General features: G+C 46.4%; 2 protein-coding genes across 2 annotated transcripts in view; both read left to right on the plus strand.

Moving 5' to 3' along the window:
• The window catches only part of LOC124473778 (protein kinase C epsilon type-like), a 19,875-nt gene extending 13,318 nt beyond the window's left edge, over window positions 1–6,557 (plus strand). The window contains exons 4-7 of the mRNA XM_047029453.1: window positions 2,677–2,815; window positions 3,320–3,508; window positions 4,516–4,662; window positions 5,349–6,557. Of these exons, the coding sequence (XP_046885409.1) occupies window positions 2,677–2,815; window positions 3,320–3,508; window positions 4,516–4,662; window positions 5,349–5,498 (625 nt within the window). The 3' untranslated portion in view covers window positions 5,499–6,557. The remainder of the gene's footprint in view (window positions 1–2,676; window positions 2,816–3,319; window positions 3,509–4,515; window positions 4,663–5,348) is intronic.
• A 3,437-nt stretch (window positions 6,558–9,994) lies between these two features.
• epas1b (endothelial PAS domain protein 1b) overlaps window positions 9,995–18,938 on the plus strand; it is a 29,110-nt gene continuing 20,166 nt past the window's right edge. Inside the window, exon 1 of the mRNA XM_047030214.1 lies at window positions 9,995–10,449. Coding sequence (XP_046886170.1) covers window positions 10,424–10,449 — 26 coding nt within the window. The 5' untranslated portion in view covers window positions 9,995–10,423. The remainder of the gene's footprint in view (window positions 10,450–18,938) is intronic.

Genomic DNA, 18,938 nt, shown 5'->3' on the forward strand with positions numbered 1-18,938 from the left:
CCTCACCTCCTCTCTCCTCACCCCCTCTCTCCTCACCTCCTCTCTCCCTCTTCACCTCCTCTCTCCCTCCTCACCTCCTCTCTCCCTCCTCACCTCCTCTCTCCTCACCCCCTCTCTCCTCACCTCCTCTCTCCCTCCTCACCTCCTCCCTCCTCACCTCCTCTCTCCTCACCTCCTCTCTCCTCACCCCCTCTCTCCTCACCTCCTCTCTCCCTCTTCACCTCCTCTCTCCCTCCTCACCTCCTCTCTCCTAGCCTCCTCCCTCCTCACCTCCTCTCTCCTCACCTCCTCTCTCCTCACCTCCTCTCTCCCTCCTCACCTCCTCTCCCTCCTCAGCGTATCTTCTCATTCCTCCCAGCATCATCCTCTCCAGCTCTGCCTCCCCTCTCCATGTACATGGTTCCAGTACACCTTTGGACCTCCAGGTGAGGCTAATCTGAGCTGGATGAAGCAAACTCCAGAACAGCTATGGAACAAGGCCTCCTCTGTACCTAGACCCTCACTCAAAGCTACTTATATGTACAAAGGTTGGCTTGCTGTTATTGTGGATTAGTGAACACAAACTATCCTATTGTGGGAATGATGCTGGAGGACACAGTTTTCCTCTGGAAAACAGGTTTGGGGCATGCATGGTGCAGCATTTCCAGAAACCCACCGTATCATTAACAGAAGATGCTACCTGAGGCTGTGTTTGTGTGTGTGTATTTGTGGGCTTTAGAGAGATCAGGGGAACGAGAGGTTAGCTGTCAGGGAACACAGAGTTGCTGAATACGCAATGGAAAAATCACTCCACAAGATTAACATGAAACACAGGAAATGCTCTCAATTGGGCCTGATTGCTGAGGGATGTGTTTGTGTGTGTGTGTTCATCTCTGCTCTCTGTGAATGTGTGGGTGTGTGTGTGTGATATAACTTACTTTGAATGCGTGCCAGTGGATTCTGTTTATACAATTTATGCTTGTAATAGTAATTAACTACATCACAAGGTGTTCCTGTAGCATTTTTATCATCACTTTAGATGTTTTAGAAGAAGCTATGGTGGTTGTTGGTAGAATAAATTAAATGGCAATGCTTGAATAGTCCTCTCCTGATCTGCCAGAGTGTGAAGAGTCACAGTAGGTCTCAGGGATACAGAGCGTCACTGAGTTCATAGTTCACCGAGAAGCGCATTTCCTCCGAGCTTGTCCCTTTTCAAACCAAATGGTTTCTTATCGAAGGACACGCAGAATCTCACACACAAACACATATAGTATCAGTAACGCCTGCTTCATTCATCAGTACTCTTTCATTACGCCCAACTGGACAGATTGGCTGAGGCATCTCCTCCACCCTCCAGTCTACCCTGTCAAAGAAAACACCTCATAAAACCTGCTCGGAAAACAGCGATTATTAATATATGGGTTGATGGTACACCTGCAGCATGAAGGGCCAATATCCTGGCGATGCCTTAGATGTTAGCCACAGTTTAAATCAAAAGGATTAACTTCACATCAGATGAAACACAAGGCATTACTGAAGGAGGAAGAGAGAGAGAAATAGAAGAGGGGGAGAGACCAATCACCTTCCTCCATTTTGAAGAAATAATTAGCTGTCCAGCTGAGAATAATCTGAAACAATAAATAGAAGTGAACAGGCAAATTAAATTCCCCTCTCCATATTGTACAAGAAGAGTGGAGACGTGACCAGAGAGAGAGGGAGGGAGAGGGAGAGGGAGAAGATTTGGAACATCCTGAGAAAGGGAAGATGGGGGCTTAAAAAACGACATAGATTGCAGTGGGTCACGTCTCTTAAGTTTGTGTGTGTGTGTGCGCGCGCATGTGTGTTGTGAGCTGTCAGTGTCCTGTTAAGGTTTCCTCAAAGTGTGTGGCGCTGGATAATGCTTCGGTCCTCCAATCTCACTCCAAGCACAAGGAGGAATCAGTTCTCACTTTGATTTTCACACCACGGTTGATGGCCTGTTGTCTAGTGAAACCCCTTAGAGGAAACCCCCCCCCCCCCCCTGGTGACAGAAGCCATGTCGGAACAGTGCATGATGGGACGGAGGAAACAAGCGGGCCAATCACATGTCAGGGATAAACAGAATCGTGCAGTTGTTAAGGTGGCTGTTTTTGGCATTTCCAAAAAAGAACAGTTGCATAAGCGTCTCTCAATCACACACACACACGCGCGCGCACACACATACACTCATACACCCATCTTGTCGGGGCGGTTGTTTTGCGAAAACACCTCAAGCTGAATGGCTTCTATGCGAACATGTTGACATTTTTCTTGCAATCAACCATCAAGCCCTGAGCCGGCTGGTTTACTGGCTTCCCTCTCATCTCTCAACACGGTCGTCTTATCTGTCCTCCTGTTCCTCCTCTCTCCACCTCCTCCTTCAGCGCTCTCCTCCATCCTTCACTCCCTTCATCCCTTGCTCCTACCCACAGGGTTCCCCCTTGGTGTGTGTGTGTGTGTGTTTTTTTTTTCTGTCTGTGAACGGTAGCTTCAGTTCCACTGATCCATAGCACGTAAAAAAAGACCAGTGCTTGATGCCAGATCTCCGACTGAGATACAAACTCAGAAACAGACATTTCAAGTCCTGATGGTATGGTATTTGTTAAGTCTAACACTAACTCTCTCCCTCCCTCTCTCTATGTCCCTCTCTCCCTCCGTCTGCCCCCTCGTTCTATGTAGAGATCTGAAGCTGGATAACATCCTGCTGGATGCGGAGGGCCACTGTAAGCTGGCAGACTTTGGCATGTGCAAGGAGGGCATCCTAAACGGGGTCACCACCACCACCTTCTGTGGCACACCCGACTACATCGCTCCTGAGGTAAACACCCACCCACTCTCCCCACCTCCTCGTCTTTCATCACTCTGTGTTACAGTGTCTCTTGTCCCCCCGGTGTTACAGTGTCTCTTGTCCCCCCGGTGTTACAGTGTCTCTTGTCCCCCCCGGTGTTACAGTGTCTCTTGTCCCCCCCGGTGTTACAGTGTTTCTTGTCCCCCCGGTGTTACAGTGTCTCTTGTCCCCCCGGTGTTACAGTGTCTCTTGTCCCCCCCGGTGTTACAGTGTCTCTTGTCCCCCCCGGTGTTACAGTGTCTCTTGTCCCCCCGGTGTTACAGTGTCTCTTGTCCCCCCCGGTGTTACAGTGTCTCTTGTCCCCCCCGGTGTTACAGTGTTTCTTGTCCCCCCGGTGTTACAGTGTCTCTTGTCCCCCCGGTGTTACAGTGTCTCTTGTCCCCCCCGGTGTTACAGTGTCTATTGTCCCCCCGATGTTACAGTGTTTCTTGTCCCCCCGGTGTTACAGTGTCTCTTGTCCCCCCCTGTGCGTAGATCCTCCAGGAGCTGGAGTACGGCCCGTCGGTGGACTGGTGGGCTCTGGGGGTGCTGATGTACGAGATGATGGCCGGACAGCCTCCCTTCGAGGCGGACAACGAGGACGACCTGTTTGAGTCCATCCTCCACGACGACGTTCTGTACCCCGTGTGGCTGAGCAAGGAGGCCGTGTCCATCCTCAAAGCGGTCAGTGGCCAGCCTGTCTCTCTCCTCTCTCATCCTCTTCCTGTCGCACATGTCCGGGGCTGTCTCACCATTTCCCTCCTCCCCCACTCGCAGACACGTGTCTATTTAGAAAAGGACTAGAACAGGACAGAACATGACTAATTGTTTGTGTTCTCTGGTGGTTTGGAGAATTGTGTCACTAGAATTGGTCCTCTTCCACTGCGACCGTGTGTGTGTGTGTGTGTGTGTGTGTACGGAAAGGCCGTACCACTGCTCGATAAGCCTACATCACTAGGACACTGTGGTACAGGCGAAAATGAGGCATATTTCTATTTACTTGACATGTCATGGTTTGCATGCATTTCCTGTTTTCCTGTGCAAAATGGACATTGGGCAATTTTCCATTTATGTTTGAGTTCTCTTATAAATAATATAATAGTTTTGTTTGTGTGCCTCAATGTGCATTTGTGTGTATGGGTTTGGAACTGTCCCACTTCTAATTTGAGTTTTTTTTTCCATTACATGCCTAGCATTTACTTTGGCTTTATCTCTTTTAGCAGAGCCTTGTGGGAAGCCATCTTGTTTGTCTTGGCCCAGGCCGTGTCACTCTCTGATCTGTCTCACTGGCACACTAGAAACATGTGACCAGGCCAGCGGCCTATCACCATAGTATACGACTGTGGTTGACCATTCCCTAAACACTCAAAACCCAACAGGACCACAAGTCCCGCTACTACGACCACGGAGAAGATTAAAAACACGGCTACTTCCACTGCTTACTTCTCTCAGTCCCCCATTCCTCTCAGTCTCATTCCTCTCCTCTCATCCCCTCATCTATCGCCTCTGTCCTCTGTGGTCTGGCCTTCGTTTTCCGCTACGTGTCTGGGAGCTGTGGGATTACAGCTGAGATTGGGAATGGTGGATTGTTTATGGAGGGTTACTGTATATAGTCTGTGGTGTTTCATCTGTGTACTGCCTGACTGGAGGTTCCTCCTCTCATGAGCTCTCTCTCTTGCCCCGTCCCTCAGTTCATGACCAAGAGTCCCAGCAAGCGTCTGGGCTGCGTGCTGACTCACGGACAGGAGGAGGCCATAAAGGTCCACCCCTTCTTCAAGGAGATCGACTGGGTCATGCTGGAGCAGAGACGGATCAAGCCGCCGTTTAAACCTCGCATTGTGAGCGGCCATGCACACACACACGCGCACGCGCGCACACTTACATATCTGAACACACACGCACACACACTTACAGATATAAACACACACACACACATAGACACACGCACACATTTACAGATCTAAACCCACACACAGACAGACACTTGAAGGCAGACACAGATAAAAACACACACACACACACACACACACAGACTGACAAGCAGACACCCACACTCGTACAGATATCAAAACACACATGCACACCATGGTAGTCGCTCTGCCTGTCGGTCACACTATCAACATAGACAGGAGTGTGTTTAGTGTAGAGATAGAGAGGACAGAGACAGGGTGTGTGTTTCGTGTGGAGATAGAGAGGACAGTGACGGGGGGGGGGTGTAGTTTACACACTAGATAGAGGCTTGGAGAGAGTATAGAGCAGATAGATAGAGAAGTGTCACTCTGCAGTGTGTGAGGTTATATGGAATGTCTAGGGGGAGGAACCCTGTCCAGGTCCCCCCCCCCCAAGAGAAATGAGAGCTCGGAGAACCAGAGAACACAAGAGAACCTAGTGAGAACCCAAAGCAATCCATCTACCATCATGGCCTTGGCTTCTAATCCTGATTCGATTCCCACGTCATTTTTTAACAGAACAGAATAGTACCTTTTTGTTGTTGTTGTTTTTGATCCTTCTCTACTCTGCTTAGAAAACCAAAAGGGACGTGAACAACTTTGACCAGGACTTCACCCGCGAGGAGCCCATCCTGACGCCTGTGGAAGACACCATCATCAAGCAGATCAACCAGGAAGAGTTCAAGGGCTTCTCCTACTTCGGGGAAGAGACTCTGACCTCCTAAGGCCTGCTGGGACCTTGCCTCACAATCCCATTCAGGAGCCCCTCTTCACCACTTCCTGCCCACCACACTCACACTCGCTCCAGAGTTTACACGCATACAGATGTGAAACACACACGCACACGCAAACACCCACAGCGGTGAAACACGTGCACACACACACACACACACACAGCTGTGAAATATGCTGTGAACAAACACACACACACACGTAAATGCAGATTTGACCCATGCGATTGCATTGACACTGCCACTGATTGTCACACTACACACACACTTAGGAAGGCACATACGAACACACTCAACTACTAAGAATGAAAACTAAGAAGAAGGAGTTATTTCTTTAATTGTACCCAGGTCTAACTTTAGTCTGGTCTAACTTTAGTCTGGTCTAACTTTAGTCTGGTCTAACTCCAGAGCTTAAGTCAGACCGTTTTGAAGTCTCCATCGGGTTTTTGTATGTCTGTCACTCCATCCATGCATGTTTTATGCAGATGTTAAAGCATCATCCAAATGTTTGGTCATGTAGGAACCCCAAATGTTATGGTCTGGACCACCTGTGATCCATTCAGAATAGTGGACCATACCAAAGTCTTTGAGCCACAGGGGTGGTTGGAGATGAGTTAGAGTTGGTAACTGTGATCCGTCCAGTGGAGTTTGAGACACACAGATTGCTGTGTCATTGCATGTACAAATTGCCATGTCACAGTGTATTATACGCTGGATGCGTACAGATCGCCTATGTCATGGAGTGTAATGTATAGAGGAAGTCAGAGGTCACAAGCTCCCGCTTAGTCATGGCAGCCATGTGATCTCCATATCCCAGTTGTACAATATTCCATAGCCAACCAATTCTCTACAGTCTTACAGTAAATTCCAGGAGTTCCTATGAATTATTTTTTTGTTGTTGTCTGTAGCGAGTCTTACAGTGTTCTAGAATGTCCTCCTAATCCTTCTCCTCCCCTCTGCTGCACCTGAATGCCAAAACAAAAAAAAACTCACAAAAAAAGAACCAAATCCTTAAAACCAACGATTGTATGAAAGTTTGAAACTTTCTCCAAACCAATTGGTTCACCGTAAGGAGAGATAGAACGCGGTAAGGGTTTAGACTGTGTTCCTGTTTCCGCATAGATCAAACAGCAAGCAGAATGAGTCTTTGTACAGTACTTCCTATGCCTTGTGTGTGTAACTGTCCTCCAGTTACCTACTGTAGATATGTCCACAGTATTACTAATATTCTTGATCCACATCCTCCAAATGAATGTCATGGATTTCAGTGTAGATGAATGTGCTTGTAAGCATGACGGTGATGAGTGTTAGCAAGCGGCTGAATGTATCAGATCTGTGGGTTTGTGCCTGTGAGCGTGTCGTGTGTGCATGTCGTGTGCGTGCGCGTGTCGTGTGTGTGCATGTCGTGCGCGTGTCGTGTGTAAGCACGTGTGCGTGTCCAACATAGGCCAGAGGTCCAGAAGAAGTGCCCTCTTGAAGCTTTTAAAATGGCGTAGCTGTCTCTTTATTTTATTTAATTTAAAACGTTCAGATTTTTTGTTGTCGTGGTGATTTTACTGGATTGTCTTGTTGCTGAGCTTCTGAAATCCTGGATTTCTTCTCTATGCAACAAGACTGACTGAGACTGATTGGAGCCCATGTCTGTTTCTCTGTACAGGTCCTTTGTGTATATAAGCTTGTATGTGAATCCTGATGAGAACGTCTCATCTGTTGCATGGTCAAACCTACAATATTACTGTGTATTACTAGAATATGAAAAAAGTTACAATGTCCACGTGCAATACTCTGTGTGTGTGTGTGTGTGTGTGTCGGTATGTCTTCATTCTACCTTCCTTCCCTCAGGGCAGGTGTTTTAATTCCTCACCCCTCTCTCTGGCCTCTGACGATATTTCTTTGGTTTGTTTTTCGTTTTTTTAAATGCATGGCTCTTTAGTTTGTGAGTTGGTCCCCATGGCGATGCACACCTCTCATCCCACCATCCAACCTTCCATCAGCTGACTCCCGCCTGTTGTCCGTAACCCTAATACGTGCTGACAGTACAACACCTGACTGATGTAGCGGTCTGGGGGGGGTTGGCCTTCATACTGTGTATCTCTAGCACAGTGCACTCAGTGTCAGTGGTCTTCCCGAGGTACCAAGTCCTGTTGTTACGAGTTGTTACGTGAACGTTCCACTTCCAGTTGTGTGTGGAGAAGGACCCCGTGGTTGTCGACACAGCTCGTCCTGCAGTAACACTGTGGTACTCTTAGTTCAAAATACTCCGTAGTACTAATAGCAGGTTCTACACTAGTGGTGCTAGTGATAGTAGCAGTATTCACAGGAGTAGTCGTACTTTAGTATTTGTAGTGGTAGTAAAAGTGGCAGTACTACAAAAAAAAAGATTAGTAGCCAGTATAATAATGGGAACAGCAGCCTTGGTGGCAAGGATTGCAAGACAACAAAAGCAGATGCCGTAGCAACAATAGTTGTGATGAATATTTACTGTCATTGTATAAGCAGTCACTGAAGTACAGTAGGCCAGAGTACAGAGATAATCCCTCAGAACATAGCGTTACCTACTGTTCACTTTCTAAAACGTATGTAGAGCCCCTTTAGAGATAACTGATAAAGCTTTTGTGTGGATGAATCCCACCTCAACACTCATCTCCTGGGATTGAGTAACATCCTGTTATGCCCTCAGCTTCCCTGCCTTGGGAGTACTGATTAGGATCCAGCAACACCCCATGTTCACAACGCCATCCAGTCGATTGGATGTCACAATAACAATGGAAAACACTATAAAAGAAATGGAAGTAGCGAAATCTATGAGGATCTAAAAAAGTAAATTTGATCTCTGTAAACCTGTTCTAGCTTACCCTGTTCTTCTCTGCACTGTCCCTACATCACTGGCTCACCTCTCATTTTCTTCTATCTCAACATGGGATGTCCTATCTTGTTCTGGTCTCCAGTCTTCGTATGTGTGTGTGTGTGTGTGTGTGTTTATGTCAGACAACTGACATGCTGTTCCTCACTGACCCAGAGGCCCAGCTCCCAGTGTTCTCACACTCCAAGGCAAACCCACAACTCTTCATCCCTTTGTCCTCTTCGCCATGTCAAGGTTTGACAGGGAGGAAGGTGAAAGATGAAATACACAATAGGAAGCTCGTACTGGTCTGAAGAAGATTCTAGATTCAATTATGTCTGGCTGCGTATCATTTATTTTTCTAAACAGTGCATCCAAACCTAGCTCCATCGCTGGGTCATATGTGTTCTGTTGCTGTATGTAGTGTTTTTATTTTTGGTTTCTGTATTTGTGAAGCTTTATGTGTACAGTTCGTCACCTGACAGATGGGGTTATCTCTTTCTTTTGGTTTTCTGTCAGTTCCTTTGTCATTCATTAGTGTTATGTCAGTGTAAGCATTTCGCTGTGTGCCAAATGTACTGTATTCTAAAAGATGTGAATGTGTATCATTAGTTTTTGGAACCTATTAAATATGATGTAAAAAAAGAAAGAAATTGTGTATTTTGTTTGTACTTTAATGGCCATTCATCAACCATATACAGTCATGACATGCCAACACTAGGGCCCCAGGGTCCAATGACCATCATATACGTACAGTACTGACAGTGATAACAGGTATCTTCCCTGTTTTGAGGACAGTATTTGTCCTTTAGATAGCAGCTCTTTCATCCTCCTGTCATTCTGGGGATGCTAAGGTCTATTCGGATAGCAAAAATTCACCTTGCGTTAGGAGCACTGTTGAATCATTAAAGGTGTAAAAACATATATATTGATATCTTCCAAAGAGAATTATCCACCCGTGACTCACCCCGGGGTCGTAGTATTCCTCACCCTCCGAGCTCACAGCCAAATCGGACGTGTTCCGGAGGGTCCAACACATTCACATGTATGTTTGAGGCCTTTGTGAAACCTTGACAGGCTGTGGTGAGGCCTCATGAAGGAAGACTGATGTTGCTGGAGCCCAACGGTACATGCTGCAGTCATAGAGTACCTCCCACACCCCCACAACCCTCCTGTCTGAGACTTGAGTCACAAGCTTGTCCATTTGGTCTTGTGTGGGAGGTTGAGATCTGGGTCATGTGACCCTGTCCTACATGAAGGAGGACAACGAGGTTCCACCAGCAGCAGATTACTGTCCTATCCTATTATACTATCCCACACTTATGATTTCTGCTAAAATAACCTTAATTTGTATTTATTTATTTATTTAATGGAAGCCCGTTAAATGCTTTTTGTGTCACGTTGGCACATTGTGAATATTTAATGGCTTGCATACATATCTGCGATTTACTCATCAACGTTTCATCATTACTCGGCCACACGTTGCTGAACTGCCTACAGGTGTGTGTTACAGAGGACTAAGCGGACTTGTCCACAATCGGTGCGGCCACAGGGTGCAGATAGAGGGGGGTGGGGTTGGCGGGGGAGGTTCCTCTCAGCGTGCGCTCCAATCACTGCGCTCTGATTGATTGAGCGACTGTTAGCTGGCCAGCTGAGCGGAGGCTCGCACTGGCGAGAGTGTATCGCAAGCAAGGGGCTGGAAGTTTCAGACTAGCGACGCAACCACAGCAACTTTGACAGCGGATTGACAAAGTTTTTCCAAGTGTTTTGATTTTGTGAAACCTTCTGGATTTACCTGTGGTGAACTGGGTGAAAGGCTATGCGATCCTCGGCAGTGTCCTGAGACTGTGTAGCCTCTGCTTTTACAAGTGGAACACAACCCGCTTCTGAAATGGACTGAACGCGACAATATTTAAATACACATTTTGGCTTTTTATTATAGTTAAATACACATTGGACTTTAGTTCCTTTGCATTTAAATTTAACGTAGTTTGGCTTGTTTGGAACTTGTTCCTCAAGTGGACTTGGACTTTCGGGAATTTACGACACAGTCAGATTGAACTTTGCATAAGAAAACATGACGGCCGATAAGGACAAGAAAAGGTAGGCTACTGTACCTTTTGATATTTCAGATCGGTTGATTATTTAATATAGACACGTTTTATAACGTACATTTAAAGGTTTGATAATTTGAATCTAATAACTTAACCTATTTTAAGACCACATGTAGAATACATTGTCCAACTGCCTGAGTATCAGCCCACAAAAATGTTTTGCATTAAATTGCAAATTCATTAAAACCTGTTACGCTGCCTCGACGCCAGCTTCAGTTAAGCTACATCGCGGAGATTTTGCCAGTGTTTTGGATAGGTTTACCACATGAGAAAATCAGCACTTTATTTTTTGAATATTGGTTAAATGTTTAACGTTTTCCCAATGTCTGTGTTCAGAATTAACCTGAACTTTCCATAATTCATTTGACGTGCTTACTTGAGCTTTTTAGTAGACTTTTTTTTAATCTTTTGTGAACTGATCTATATTAATAAATTATGACAATATTAATTGCCTAATTGTATAATAGTGACTTGTGCGGTAGCCTACTTTTGAGTACCCATTCGAGATAACTAGGCCTACTCCACTAATCAGGGGAGCTTACGATTTGTGCAGAATCAAATCAATAACCGATGACACCAAAGTCCTAAAAAACAACAAACAAAAAACATGTCATGCTTGCTGAGACTCAAAAGCCCGTGAAGATCTGATTTAAAGAGACATCTGATGAATTAAAGGGGCAATTGACTGGGTTTTTTGGGTATTTCACACTGTTCCTTAAGGTCTCCGAATAGGGTATGTAACATTGGTTGGGTTGAAAATGGCCCGGGTGCTGTTCTATGCCAGGGAGTCGGATGGCTGAGCGGTGAGGGAGTCGGGCTAGTAATCAGAAGGTTGCTGGATCGATTCCCCGCCGTGCCAAATGACGTTGTGTCCTTGGGCAAGGCACTTCATCCTACTTGCCTCGGGGGGAATGTCCCTGTACTTACTGTAAGTCGCTCTGGATAAGAGCGTCTGCTAAATGTAAATGTAATGTAATGTAATGTATGCCCTCTGACAGATCCTCTGAAATGTTCCCGGGAAAAAACACTAGCTTTTCTCCTTTTATGGTATGCTCATTAATATTTAGATAAGCTGCGCGCTGATTGGTTGGTTATCAACGAGTGAAGCTGGGAGCAAAAACGCAACACGGCCAACAGCAGCACTCGCTGAAACACCGAAGTTGGAGACTTGAAATAAAAACGCGCAAATAAATCTATTGTGTCTACACAACACTGTTTTCAACAGATTGACTATATATCATTTGAAATGATAACATTACTTGTTTCCACTGTTGTTGAAGCAAACTGGATTGACTTAGGTAGGTAGAACGTTAGGCTACAGCTTAGCAACCAAACCATATCGTGATTCTACTCGGCTTCGGTTAGCTAGCTAGGCTAGCTCTAGATATCTTGCTGTAAAATAACATGACAAAGATCTGGACAAACATGCATGGTGAATTGTAGATTTTCATTACACAGGTTATTTATTTGAATGAAACACAGTCAGGAACATGAATCAACATTAGCCCCATTGCCAATAAACTAGGCTAAATTATCACACATTCTACCTATGCTCTTGCGTTAGCAAGCTAAACTTGTTTACATGCCTACAGTCTAGGTGTTACTAGTAACAGTTACTAGCAATGCTAAGGTATTCTGTATCTAGAACCTGCCTTTCTCCAGTTCTTTCAAATCGATTATCTAGACAGGCGTTAGCAATAAGCCACACTGCTGTTCGTTTTCTGGCTATTTTTCAGAAGCTTCCCTTCTAATGCCGACTACAGCTAGTCTAGCTAGAGTCATTTGATGTGTGTAGAAACGTATTTAGCATTCTACCTGGTATGCTATATACAGGAAACGTTAGCATTGCTAATAACTGTTAGCACAACATCATACTGTTCTTATAGCTTGCGGTTGCAATGAGCATACGGTCGGAACAGCACCTCTTTCCAGGTTCAGCTTCCTAGCAAATCCTGCTTGAAATTGTCCAAGGTTGTCAAAACTGTCTTGGGTGAAATGTTCAGAGCAAATGAATGATTGAGTGTCGAACTTCGCCGGGATCTTCTCATAGACAACAGCAGCCATGCCTGTTGAATGTTTGGCTCCTTGGGAAGACTGTGAGTGTTAGCCTTCCCTGTACAGCCTGGAACACAGCATTTATGACCGTGGTCCATTTTCAATATCCTTGTTATAATTCAAAACGTTCTTCTTTGTAATTCCTTATAAGTAGCCTACACAGAGCAGCGCGCAGCCAAACTAGTATCGGAGATAGACGCTACCTCGGGCTGGTCTGGATGTAAATTCTGGGGCGTGACAAAGATACAGACCAGAGCCAATAAGAGGGCGATCACCGGTCCTACGTAGGACCGGTAGCTTTGTTGAAAAGCTAGCGTTTTACAGCCAAATTTTTTCTTTTTGAGATTTGAATAGGAAAGAGGTGTCAATGGACTTTGATATTCACGGTATGTTCAGTTTACCCACCGAACTGTCGTTATTCAACTATGACAAGGTAAAATCGGTTTTGCAGTCAATTGCCCCTTTAACATGTTAGTAAAACAGAAGCAACATTGTTAAGCGCCAGTATACCAAAACCCTGTTCAAATAGTTAGACTGCAGGTTGAAGAAGGACGCGACAAGAAGGTAGAGAATGCGTTGAGGTCGCTATGCTTGTAGCAGTCGGCCTACTACCCTCAAGTGTGGGTGTGGTGGTACTTTAATGATTCAGAAAGAGACGAAATAATTCAAATTAAATGCCAATCACCATTAGGAATGTTAATAAGATCATGTACAGGCTATGCACATGTGTAAATGGCCCAATTGAATTTGCAAGTCAACAGTGTACATTCAATGGAGTTTCTTGGACATGTTCTCATGGACGATGGGTCTCTTAGAGGTATGTAGGCCTACTGTACTGGTGCCAAAAATCTCCCCCCTCAAACCCTAACACATAAACCCACACAACGCAACCCACACATCGCAACATATATTCTCATTAACTTGTATATGTTTATTATAAATGAATAACATTTTGTAAAGACTACATGACCAATACATTGACTGACGTAGATTGGGGTACTTTCAAACTAACTTTGAACTCTTTCCTCTTTCAAAAACTAGTGCGACATCTGTGTGTGTGTGTGTGTGTGTGTGCGTGTGAGCGTGTGTGTGAGGGTGTGAGTGTGTGTGTGTGCGAGAGTGTGCGTGTGTGTCTGTATGAGAGAGAAAGAGGGTGTGAGGGTTAAAGGATGCCCTAGGAGGATCTCTCAGTGTGTGTGTGTGTGTGTATGTGTGTGAGAGTGTAAGGGTCTTGTTGTAGCGTCTCCCTGTCTGGTCCTTCAGACCTCGTGACTGCAGTCCTGCTCCCTTCGCTAACGAGGCTACGCTAACACTATCAGATTTTTTGCCCTATAGCACTCTGCAGTAAAACAAGGCAGGTATTGAACCTTGATGGTCACAGCAAATCTGTCATGAAAACATCTTGGACATTAGGGGACGACAGTGGAGACATTTCATCTGAAGGGTCTTTTCAGCTTATGCAACAGACACGGCGGCCATGTTAAAATGTAGCTGAGTGATGTAGGCTCATGGTTTATATGGAAAGGCCCTCCGGGTTGGGTGTGTGTGTGTGTGTGTGTGTGTGTACATGCTTGTGTGTGTCCATTGGAGTGTGTGCATGTGATTATTCCTGTAAGGAAGAAACATGATGTAATTCATGAGAAACAAATGTAGTTCACCTCACATGTGTGTTTGACTACATTGGCGTGTCTCTTATTGGTTGGGACTTGACTGGTCCTATGAACAGGCAGTAAGGTGAGTCCCTGTCTCGACCCTGTCTACTGGAGCTCTGTTTATTTGAGAAGTGAAACTTCACACCAGTTTTATAGAGCATGTGTTATTCTAAAAGGTTCCTCTTACAGGATATTTTAACGAGTTTATTTTCTTGCCTGCTTTCATATGGCTCTGTGATCACTGTGAGAACACTGTCGGAGGATCACTGTGGCGCTGGATGTTCACGAGCTCACTCATCGTTCCTGTTGGTCTGGTCACATGTCAGATGAGGGGATGTCAGGGTTCCATCATGCATGTGGTTCCTCGTCATCTTGACCTCTGACCTTTGGCAGCATTGGATACAGTTATGGATCTCCAACAGACCGTGTAGAAGTGTATGATTCCCTGGTGTTGTTGTTGATCAGTTACGTCATATTGTAATAATGGGATCTGTTGTGTCCTTATGTCCTGGCTTGGCCTCTCAGAGTCAATGGGTGTGATAGAGAGTTATTGATGGATAGAGAGAGGGAGAAAGAGACAGAGAGGGAGAAAGAGAGAGAGAGAGGGAGAAAGAGAGAGGCAGAAAGAGAGAGAGAGAGAGAGAGAGAGAGAGAAGAGAAGAGCCCCAGCTCTCAGCCAGGCGTTGTGAACTCAGGCGTTGTGAACTCAGGGGTTCACACCAGTGGCCTGTAGAGGCCCAGCTGGCTGTCTGCCCACCGGCCTCACCACGCCAACCCTGTCAGGCTGCTGGCCAGACATTACCCCAACACCCCGCGGTCCTCGCATGACACCTCCACCTCGAAGAAGACTGGGTGGACGACCTGGGCCGGGACAGTGAGATTAACGTTGGACCATTTGAGAAACTTCACTTCCTAGACTCCAACACTTTTGATGGGTCTTTGGTGGTACGCCTTGAAGTGAACTTCCACAAAAAAAGTGTTTTGGTTTTGGATCTGTCAAGATGACAGATTACTTGATGAAGGGGTGAGCACCTCAGTTAATTTTGCATTGACACCCACACACTCTCTCTCACACACACACACCCACACACATACCCACCCCCACACACCCCCACACCCCACACACACACACACGGCCATGATCAGTCCAGGCCTTATACACTCCCAGATAATGAGCCACTTCAGTCAGGCTTGAGTCTCTGTTGTGCTTCTCTTTCCCAGCCTGTTTGACTGGCCCTTGTAAAAGGCTGGTTAGTGCCATAGAAAGCACAGCCTTTGTGCTGGAACTCTGGGCTGGATTGTGTGACGAGGTTATGGACTCCGCTGGGGTTTGGCTGTGTGGTTAAAGAGACAGGAGAGGATATGAGAGGAGGTGGACAGGATAAGAGGTGGTGAGGAGAGATGGAGAGAATGGGATAGGAGGTGGGGAGAGGTGTAGAGGACAGTATAGGAGGAGAGGAGATGTGGAGAGGATGAGATGGTATAGGAGGAGAGGAGATGTGGAGAGGATGAGATGGTATAGGAGGAGAGGAGATGTGGAGAGGATGAGATGGTATAGGAAGAGAGGAGATGTGGAGAGGATGAGATGGTATAGGAGGAGAGGAGATGTGGAGAGGATGAGATGGTATAGGAGGAGAGGAGATGTGGAGAGGATGAGATGGTATAGGAGGAGAGGAGATGTGAAGAGGATGGGCTAGTGTAGGAGGAGGAGAACAGAGGAACCTTTCCCAGCTGTATGGTTCCTCTGGTATAGGGTTTATTGTGACTAGCCCTCTGGAGGGGTGGAGAACGTAGGCTTCTGAACTCCCGGCCTCCACCCCCGACAGCCACACAGCAGGTGGCAGAGTCAGGGGTCCGAGCCTCAGAGTCAGGGGTCCGAGCCTGCTCTGGGAACCAGCCTCTCCTTTCTCCTTCCTCCCTTTCCATCTGCCTCTCTCCTCCCCTCCTCTAGTCTCCATAGAGCTTCCTTGGCCAATTTCTCTTAAGTTTCTACCTCTCTCCGCCTCTCTCACGCTCTCTCCGTCTCTCTCACTCTTTTCCCTTCTCTCTCTTCCCTTCTTATAGTCTCTGAAGAGCTTCCATCGTCAATTACTCTCTTTCTCTGTCCTTCTCCGTCTCTCTCTTAGCATCTCTCTATCTTTAGTATTTATTTAAAAATTCTCTATTCTTCCTTTCCTCAGGGTTCCGACTCTCTCTCTTCCTCCCTCTCTCTCCCTCCCTCCCTCCTTCACTCCCTCTTTTAGTTGCTTCACTTCTCTCTGAGGGATTTCAAACCGTCACTCTGTCTCTGCCTTCATTTTGTTCTTTCTTTCTTTCTCTCTCTTGCTCTCTTTCTTTAGTTAAAGGGGATGTTGTTGCCGACTTGAGGTCTTCCTCACCTCCTTCAGAACTCTGTCTCCTGGTCCTTCCTGTCGAGCGGTCCCCAGCTTCCTGTTGCTCTGGTGAGGTCGAGCAGCGATGCCCTTCCTCAAGTTACCTGGAAGCGCTCCAAGACTGTCTGAGACACTGTAGACATTAGAATGTATGGATTAAAATAACCCCCATGTTCAAAGATATCTAGTGGATGTTCGTTATCTGCTTGATTACCCCATCCTCCTATTCCTCTGCCTGTTATTGACCGATCTCATGTCTTTCTTGTTGAGACTAACATCGTGGATGAGTTAGAGATTCAAGTTTACAGATACAATAGCTATTCCGCATGCCCATTCTGCAGACCTTGCACACACAACAACAACCTGACCTTTTATAACCACCTTTCTTTTCAGCATTACCTACTTTGTAAAGGTAATGTTTAATATCACTTATAAGGCCATTACAATGTTGATTACAGCAACACATTATAGTATGAATATTTGGACACAATCTGGAATGTCACAGCATGGTCTTAAAAACCTGAGATGATGTTGCCTGCAGGCAGCAGAACAAGAGAAACACGCCTAAAGAGGTCGGTTCGTCCCACAGTGCACTGGATCCACTGACAGTTCATCAACTAGAACACAATCAGAATGTGTAGAAGCTGGAGATTATAACAGTCTGAAATCACACTCTCCTATCTGAAAGACATGGGGAGTCTGACTGCCAACTCCCTTCCACCTCATTCACCCTTCTCTGGCACGCTCTTTTTTTCTTTTCACACTGGGTTTTGTATCGTCTCTGTGTCTTTCTCTGTTTCTCTCTTTCTCCCTTTCTCTCTCTCTCTCTCTCTCTCTCTCTCTCTCTCTCTCTCTCTCTCTCTCTCTCTCTCTCTCTCTCTCTCTCTCTCTCTCTCCAGCTGTATACTATATCTCCCCCTCGCTCTTTCCCCCAAGCTCTCTCTCCCTTTTCCTTTACTTCTTTCTCTCTCCAACTCTCTCTCTCTCCCTCCCTCAATCTCTATTTCTCTCCGTGTCTGCCCCCATCTCTCTCTCCTAAATCATGCTTCTGCCAAATGGTGCCTGTTTTGTATGCCGTGATGCTGGAGCATCGAGCCACCACCTGTGGCTTAACAGCCACAGTTCTACACAATGCGTCCCTTCTTCATGCGTCCGCTTATCAACGGTATTTACAGTTGCTTGCTCATGTATCTTTATTTGTGTCTGTGTGTGTGTTTGTGTGTGTGGCATGATGAAATAGAAAGGTGGTTTAGGACCTGGGGGAGGGTGGGGTTGGAGGAATGGGTGTGATCCCATCATGCCTTTCACCAGGCGTGTCAGGAACATCAGCCATCTCCTCCATCTCTCTTTGGGCGGGCAGTCTGCGCAGGGCTGTGCTGGCGGTTGTTTGTTTGGCAGTGTTCTAGAACTTTCTGTTCCTCTCAATCACAGAGTGGCCAGGAGATGGTATTGTTCCCTGTTTGTGTTTAACTGGCTCGCCAAAACGACAGGAAGACGGACTGTAAGCAAGGGAAAGGTGTGTGTGCGTCTGTGTGTGCGTCTGTGTGTGTATGAAGCCCTACACCAGCAACCTTGGTAAAGGCGGGGCCAGGCTGGACCGAACCTGATTCTCTGAACCACTCAATGGCAATTAGTAAATTCCTGGAGGCACGTCAATACCATTTTACATCTCTGCCTGCGACTTAAGTCCACAGAACACAGTTTTAATCGTAGCTGGTGGTGTTCAGTACTTTTTAGTTTTTAGTCTTGCTTCACAATGCGCGGCGGGCCTTGGGACATGCGATAGCGGGCCTTAGAGTTTAAGCAGCACAATGTCAGGTGATGTACTGAATTCCAGATATGCATTCCCTGCCAACGTGCCCTAAACCCATCAGAATGCCCACCTGACGGCTCACTCTCCTTTCTCCGCACGCACCTAGCCCTGCCTGTCTGTCTGATGGTCGGTCTAACCTTCGACCGTCTACCTAACTACCTGTCTGTCTGTCTGTCTGTCTGTCTGACTGTCTGTCTACCCTTCGACCGTCTACCTAACTACCTGTCTGTCGATCTGTCTGTCTTTCTGTCCACCCTTTGACTGTCTACCTGACTGCCAGTCTGTCTGTCTGTCTGACTGTCTGTCTACCCTTCGACCGTCTACATAACTACCTGTCTGTCGATCTGTCTGTCTTTCTGTCCACCCTTTGACCGTCTACCTGACTGCCAGTCTGTCTGACGGTTGGTTGGCCTGTCTGTCTGACGGCTCCTGTCAGCTTGTCGTGTGTGTATACAGTACACACCACACCTCCATGGGTCTGTCTCGGTCCCCACTGTCTGCTGTCTGCTCGTCAGATTCATGACCGCTCATGAATGTCCCTGTTTAGCAAACACACAGACGGCTTGCCTCATATATCTAGAGGCCT

This window comes from Hypomesus transpacificus, chromosome 11, assembly GCF_021917145.1.
Source record: "Hypomesus transpacificus isolate Combined female chromosome 11, fHypTra1, whole genome shotgun sequence".
In the NCBI taxonomy this organism is placed as follows: Eukaryota; Metazoa; Chordata; class Actinopteri; order Osmeriformes; family Osmeridae; genus Hypomesus; species Hypomesus transpacificus.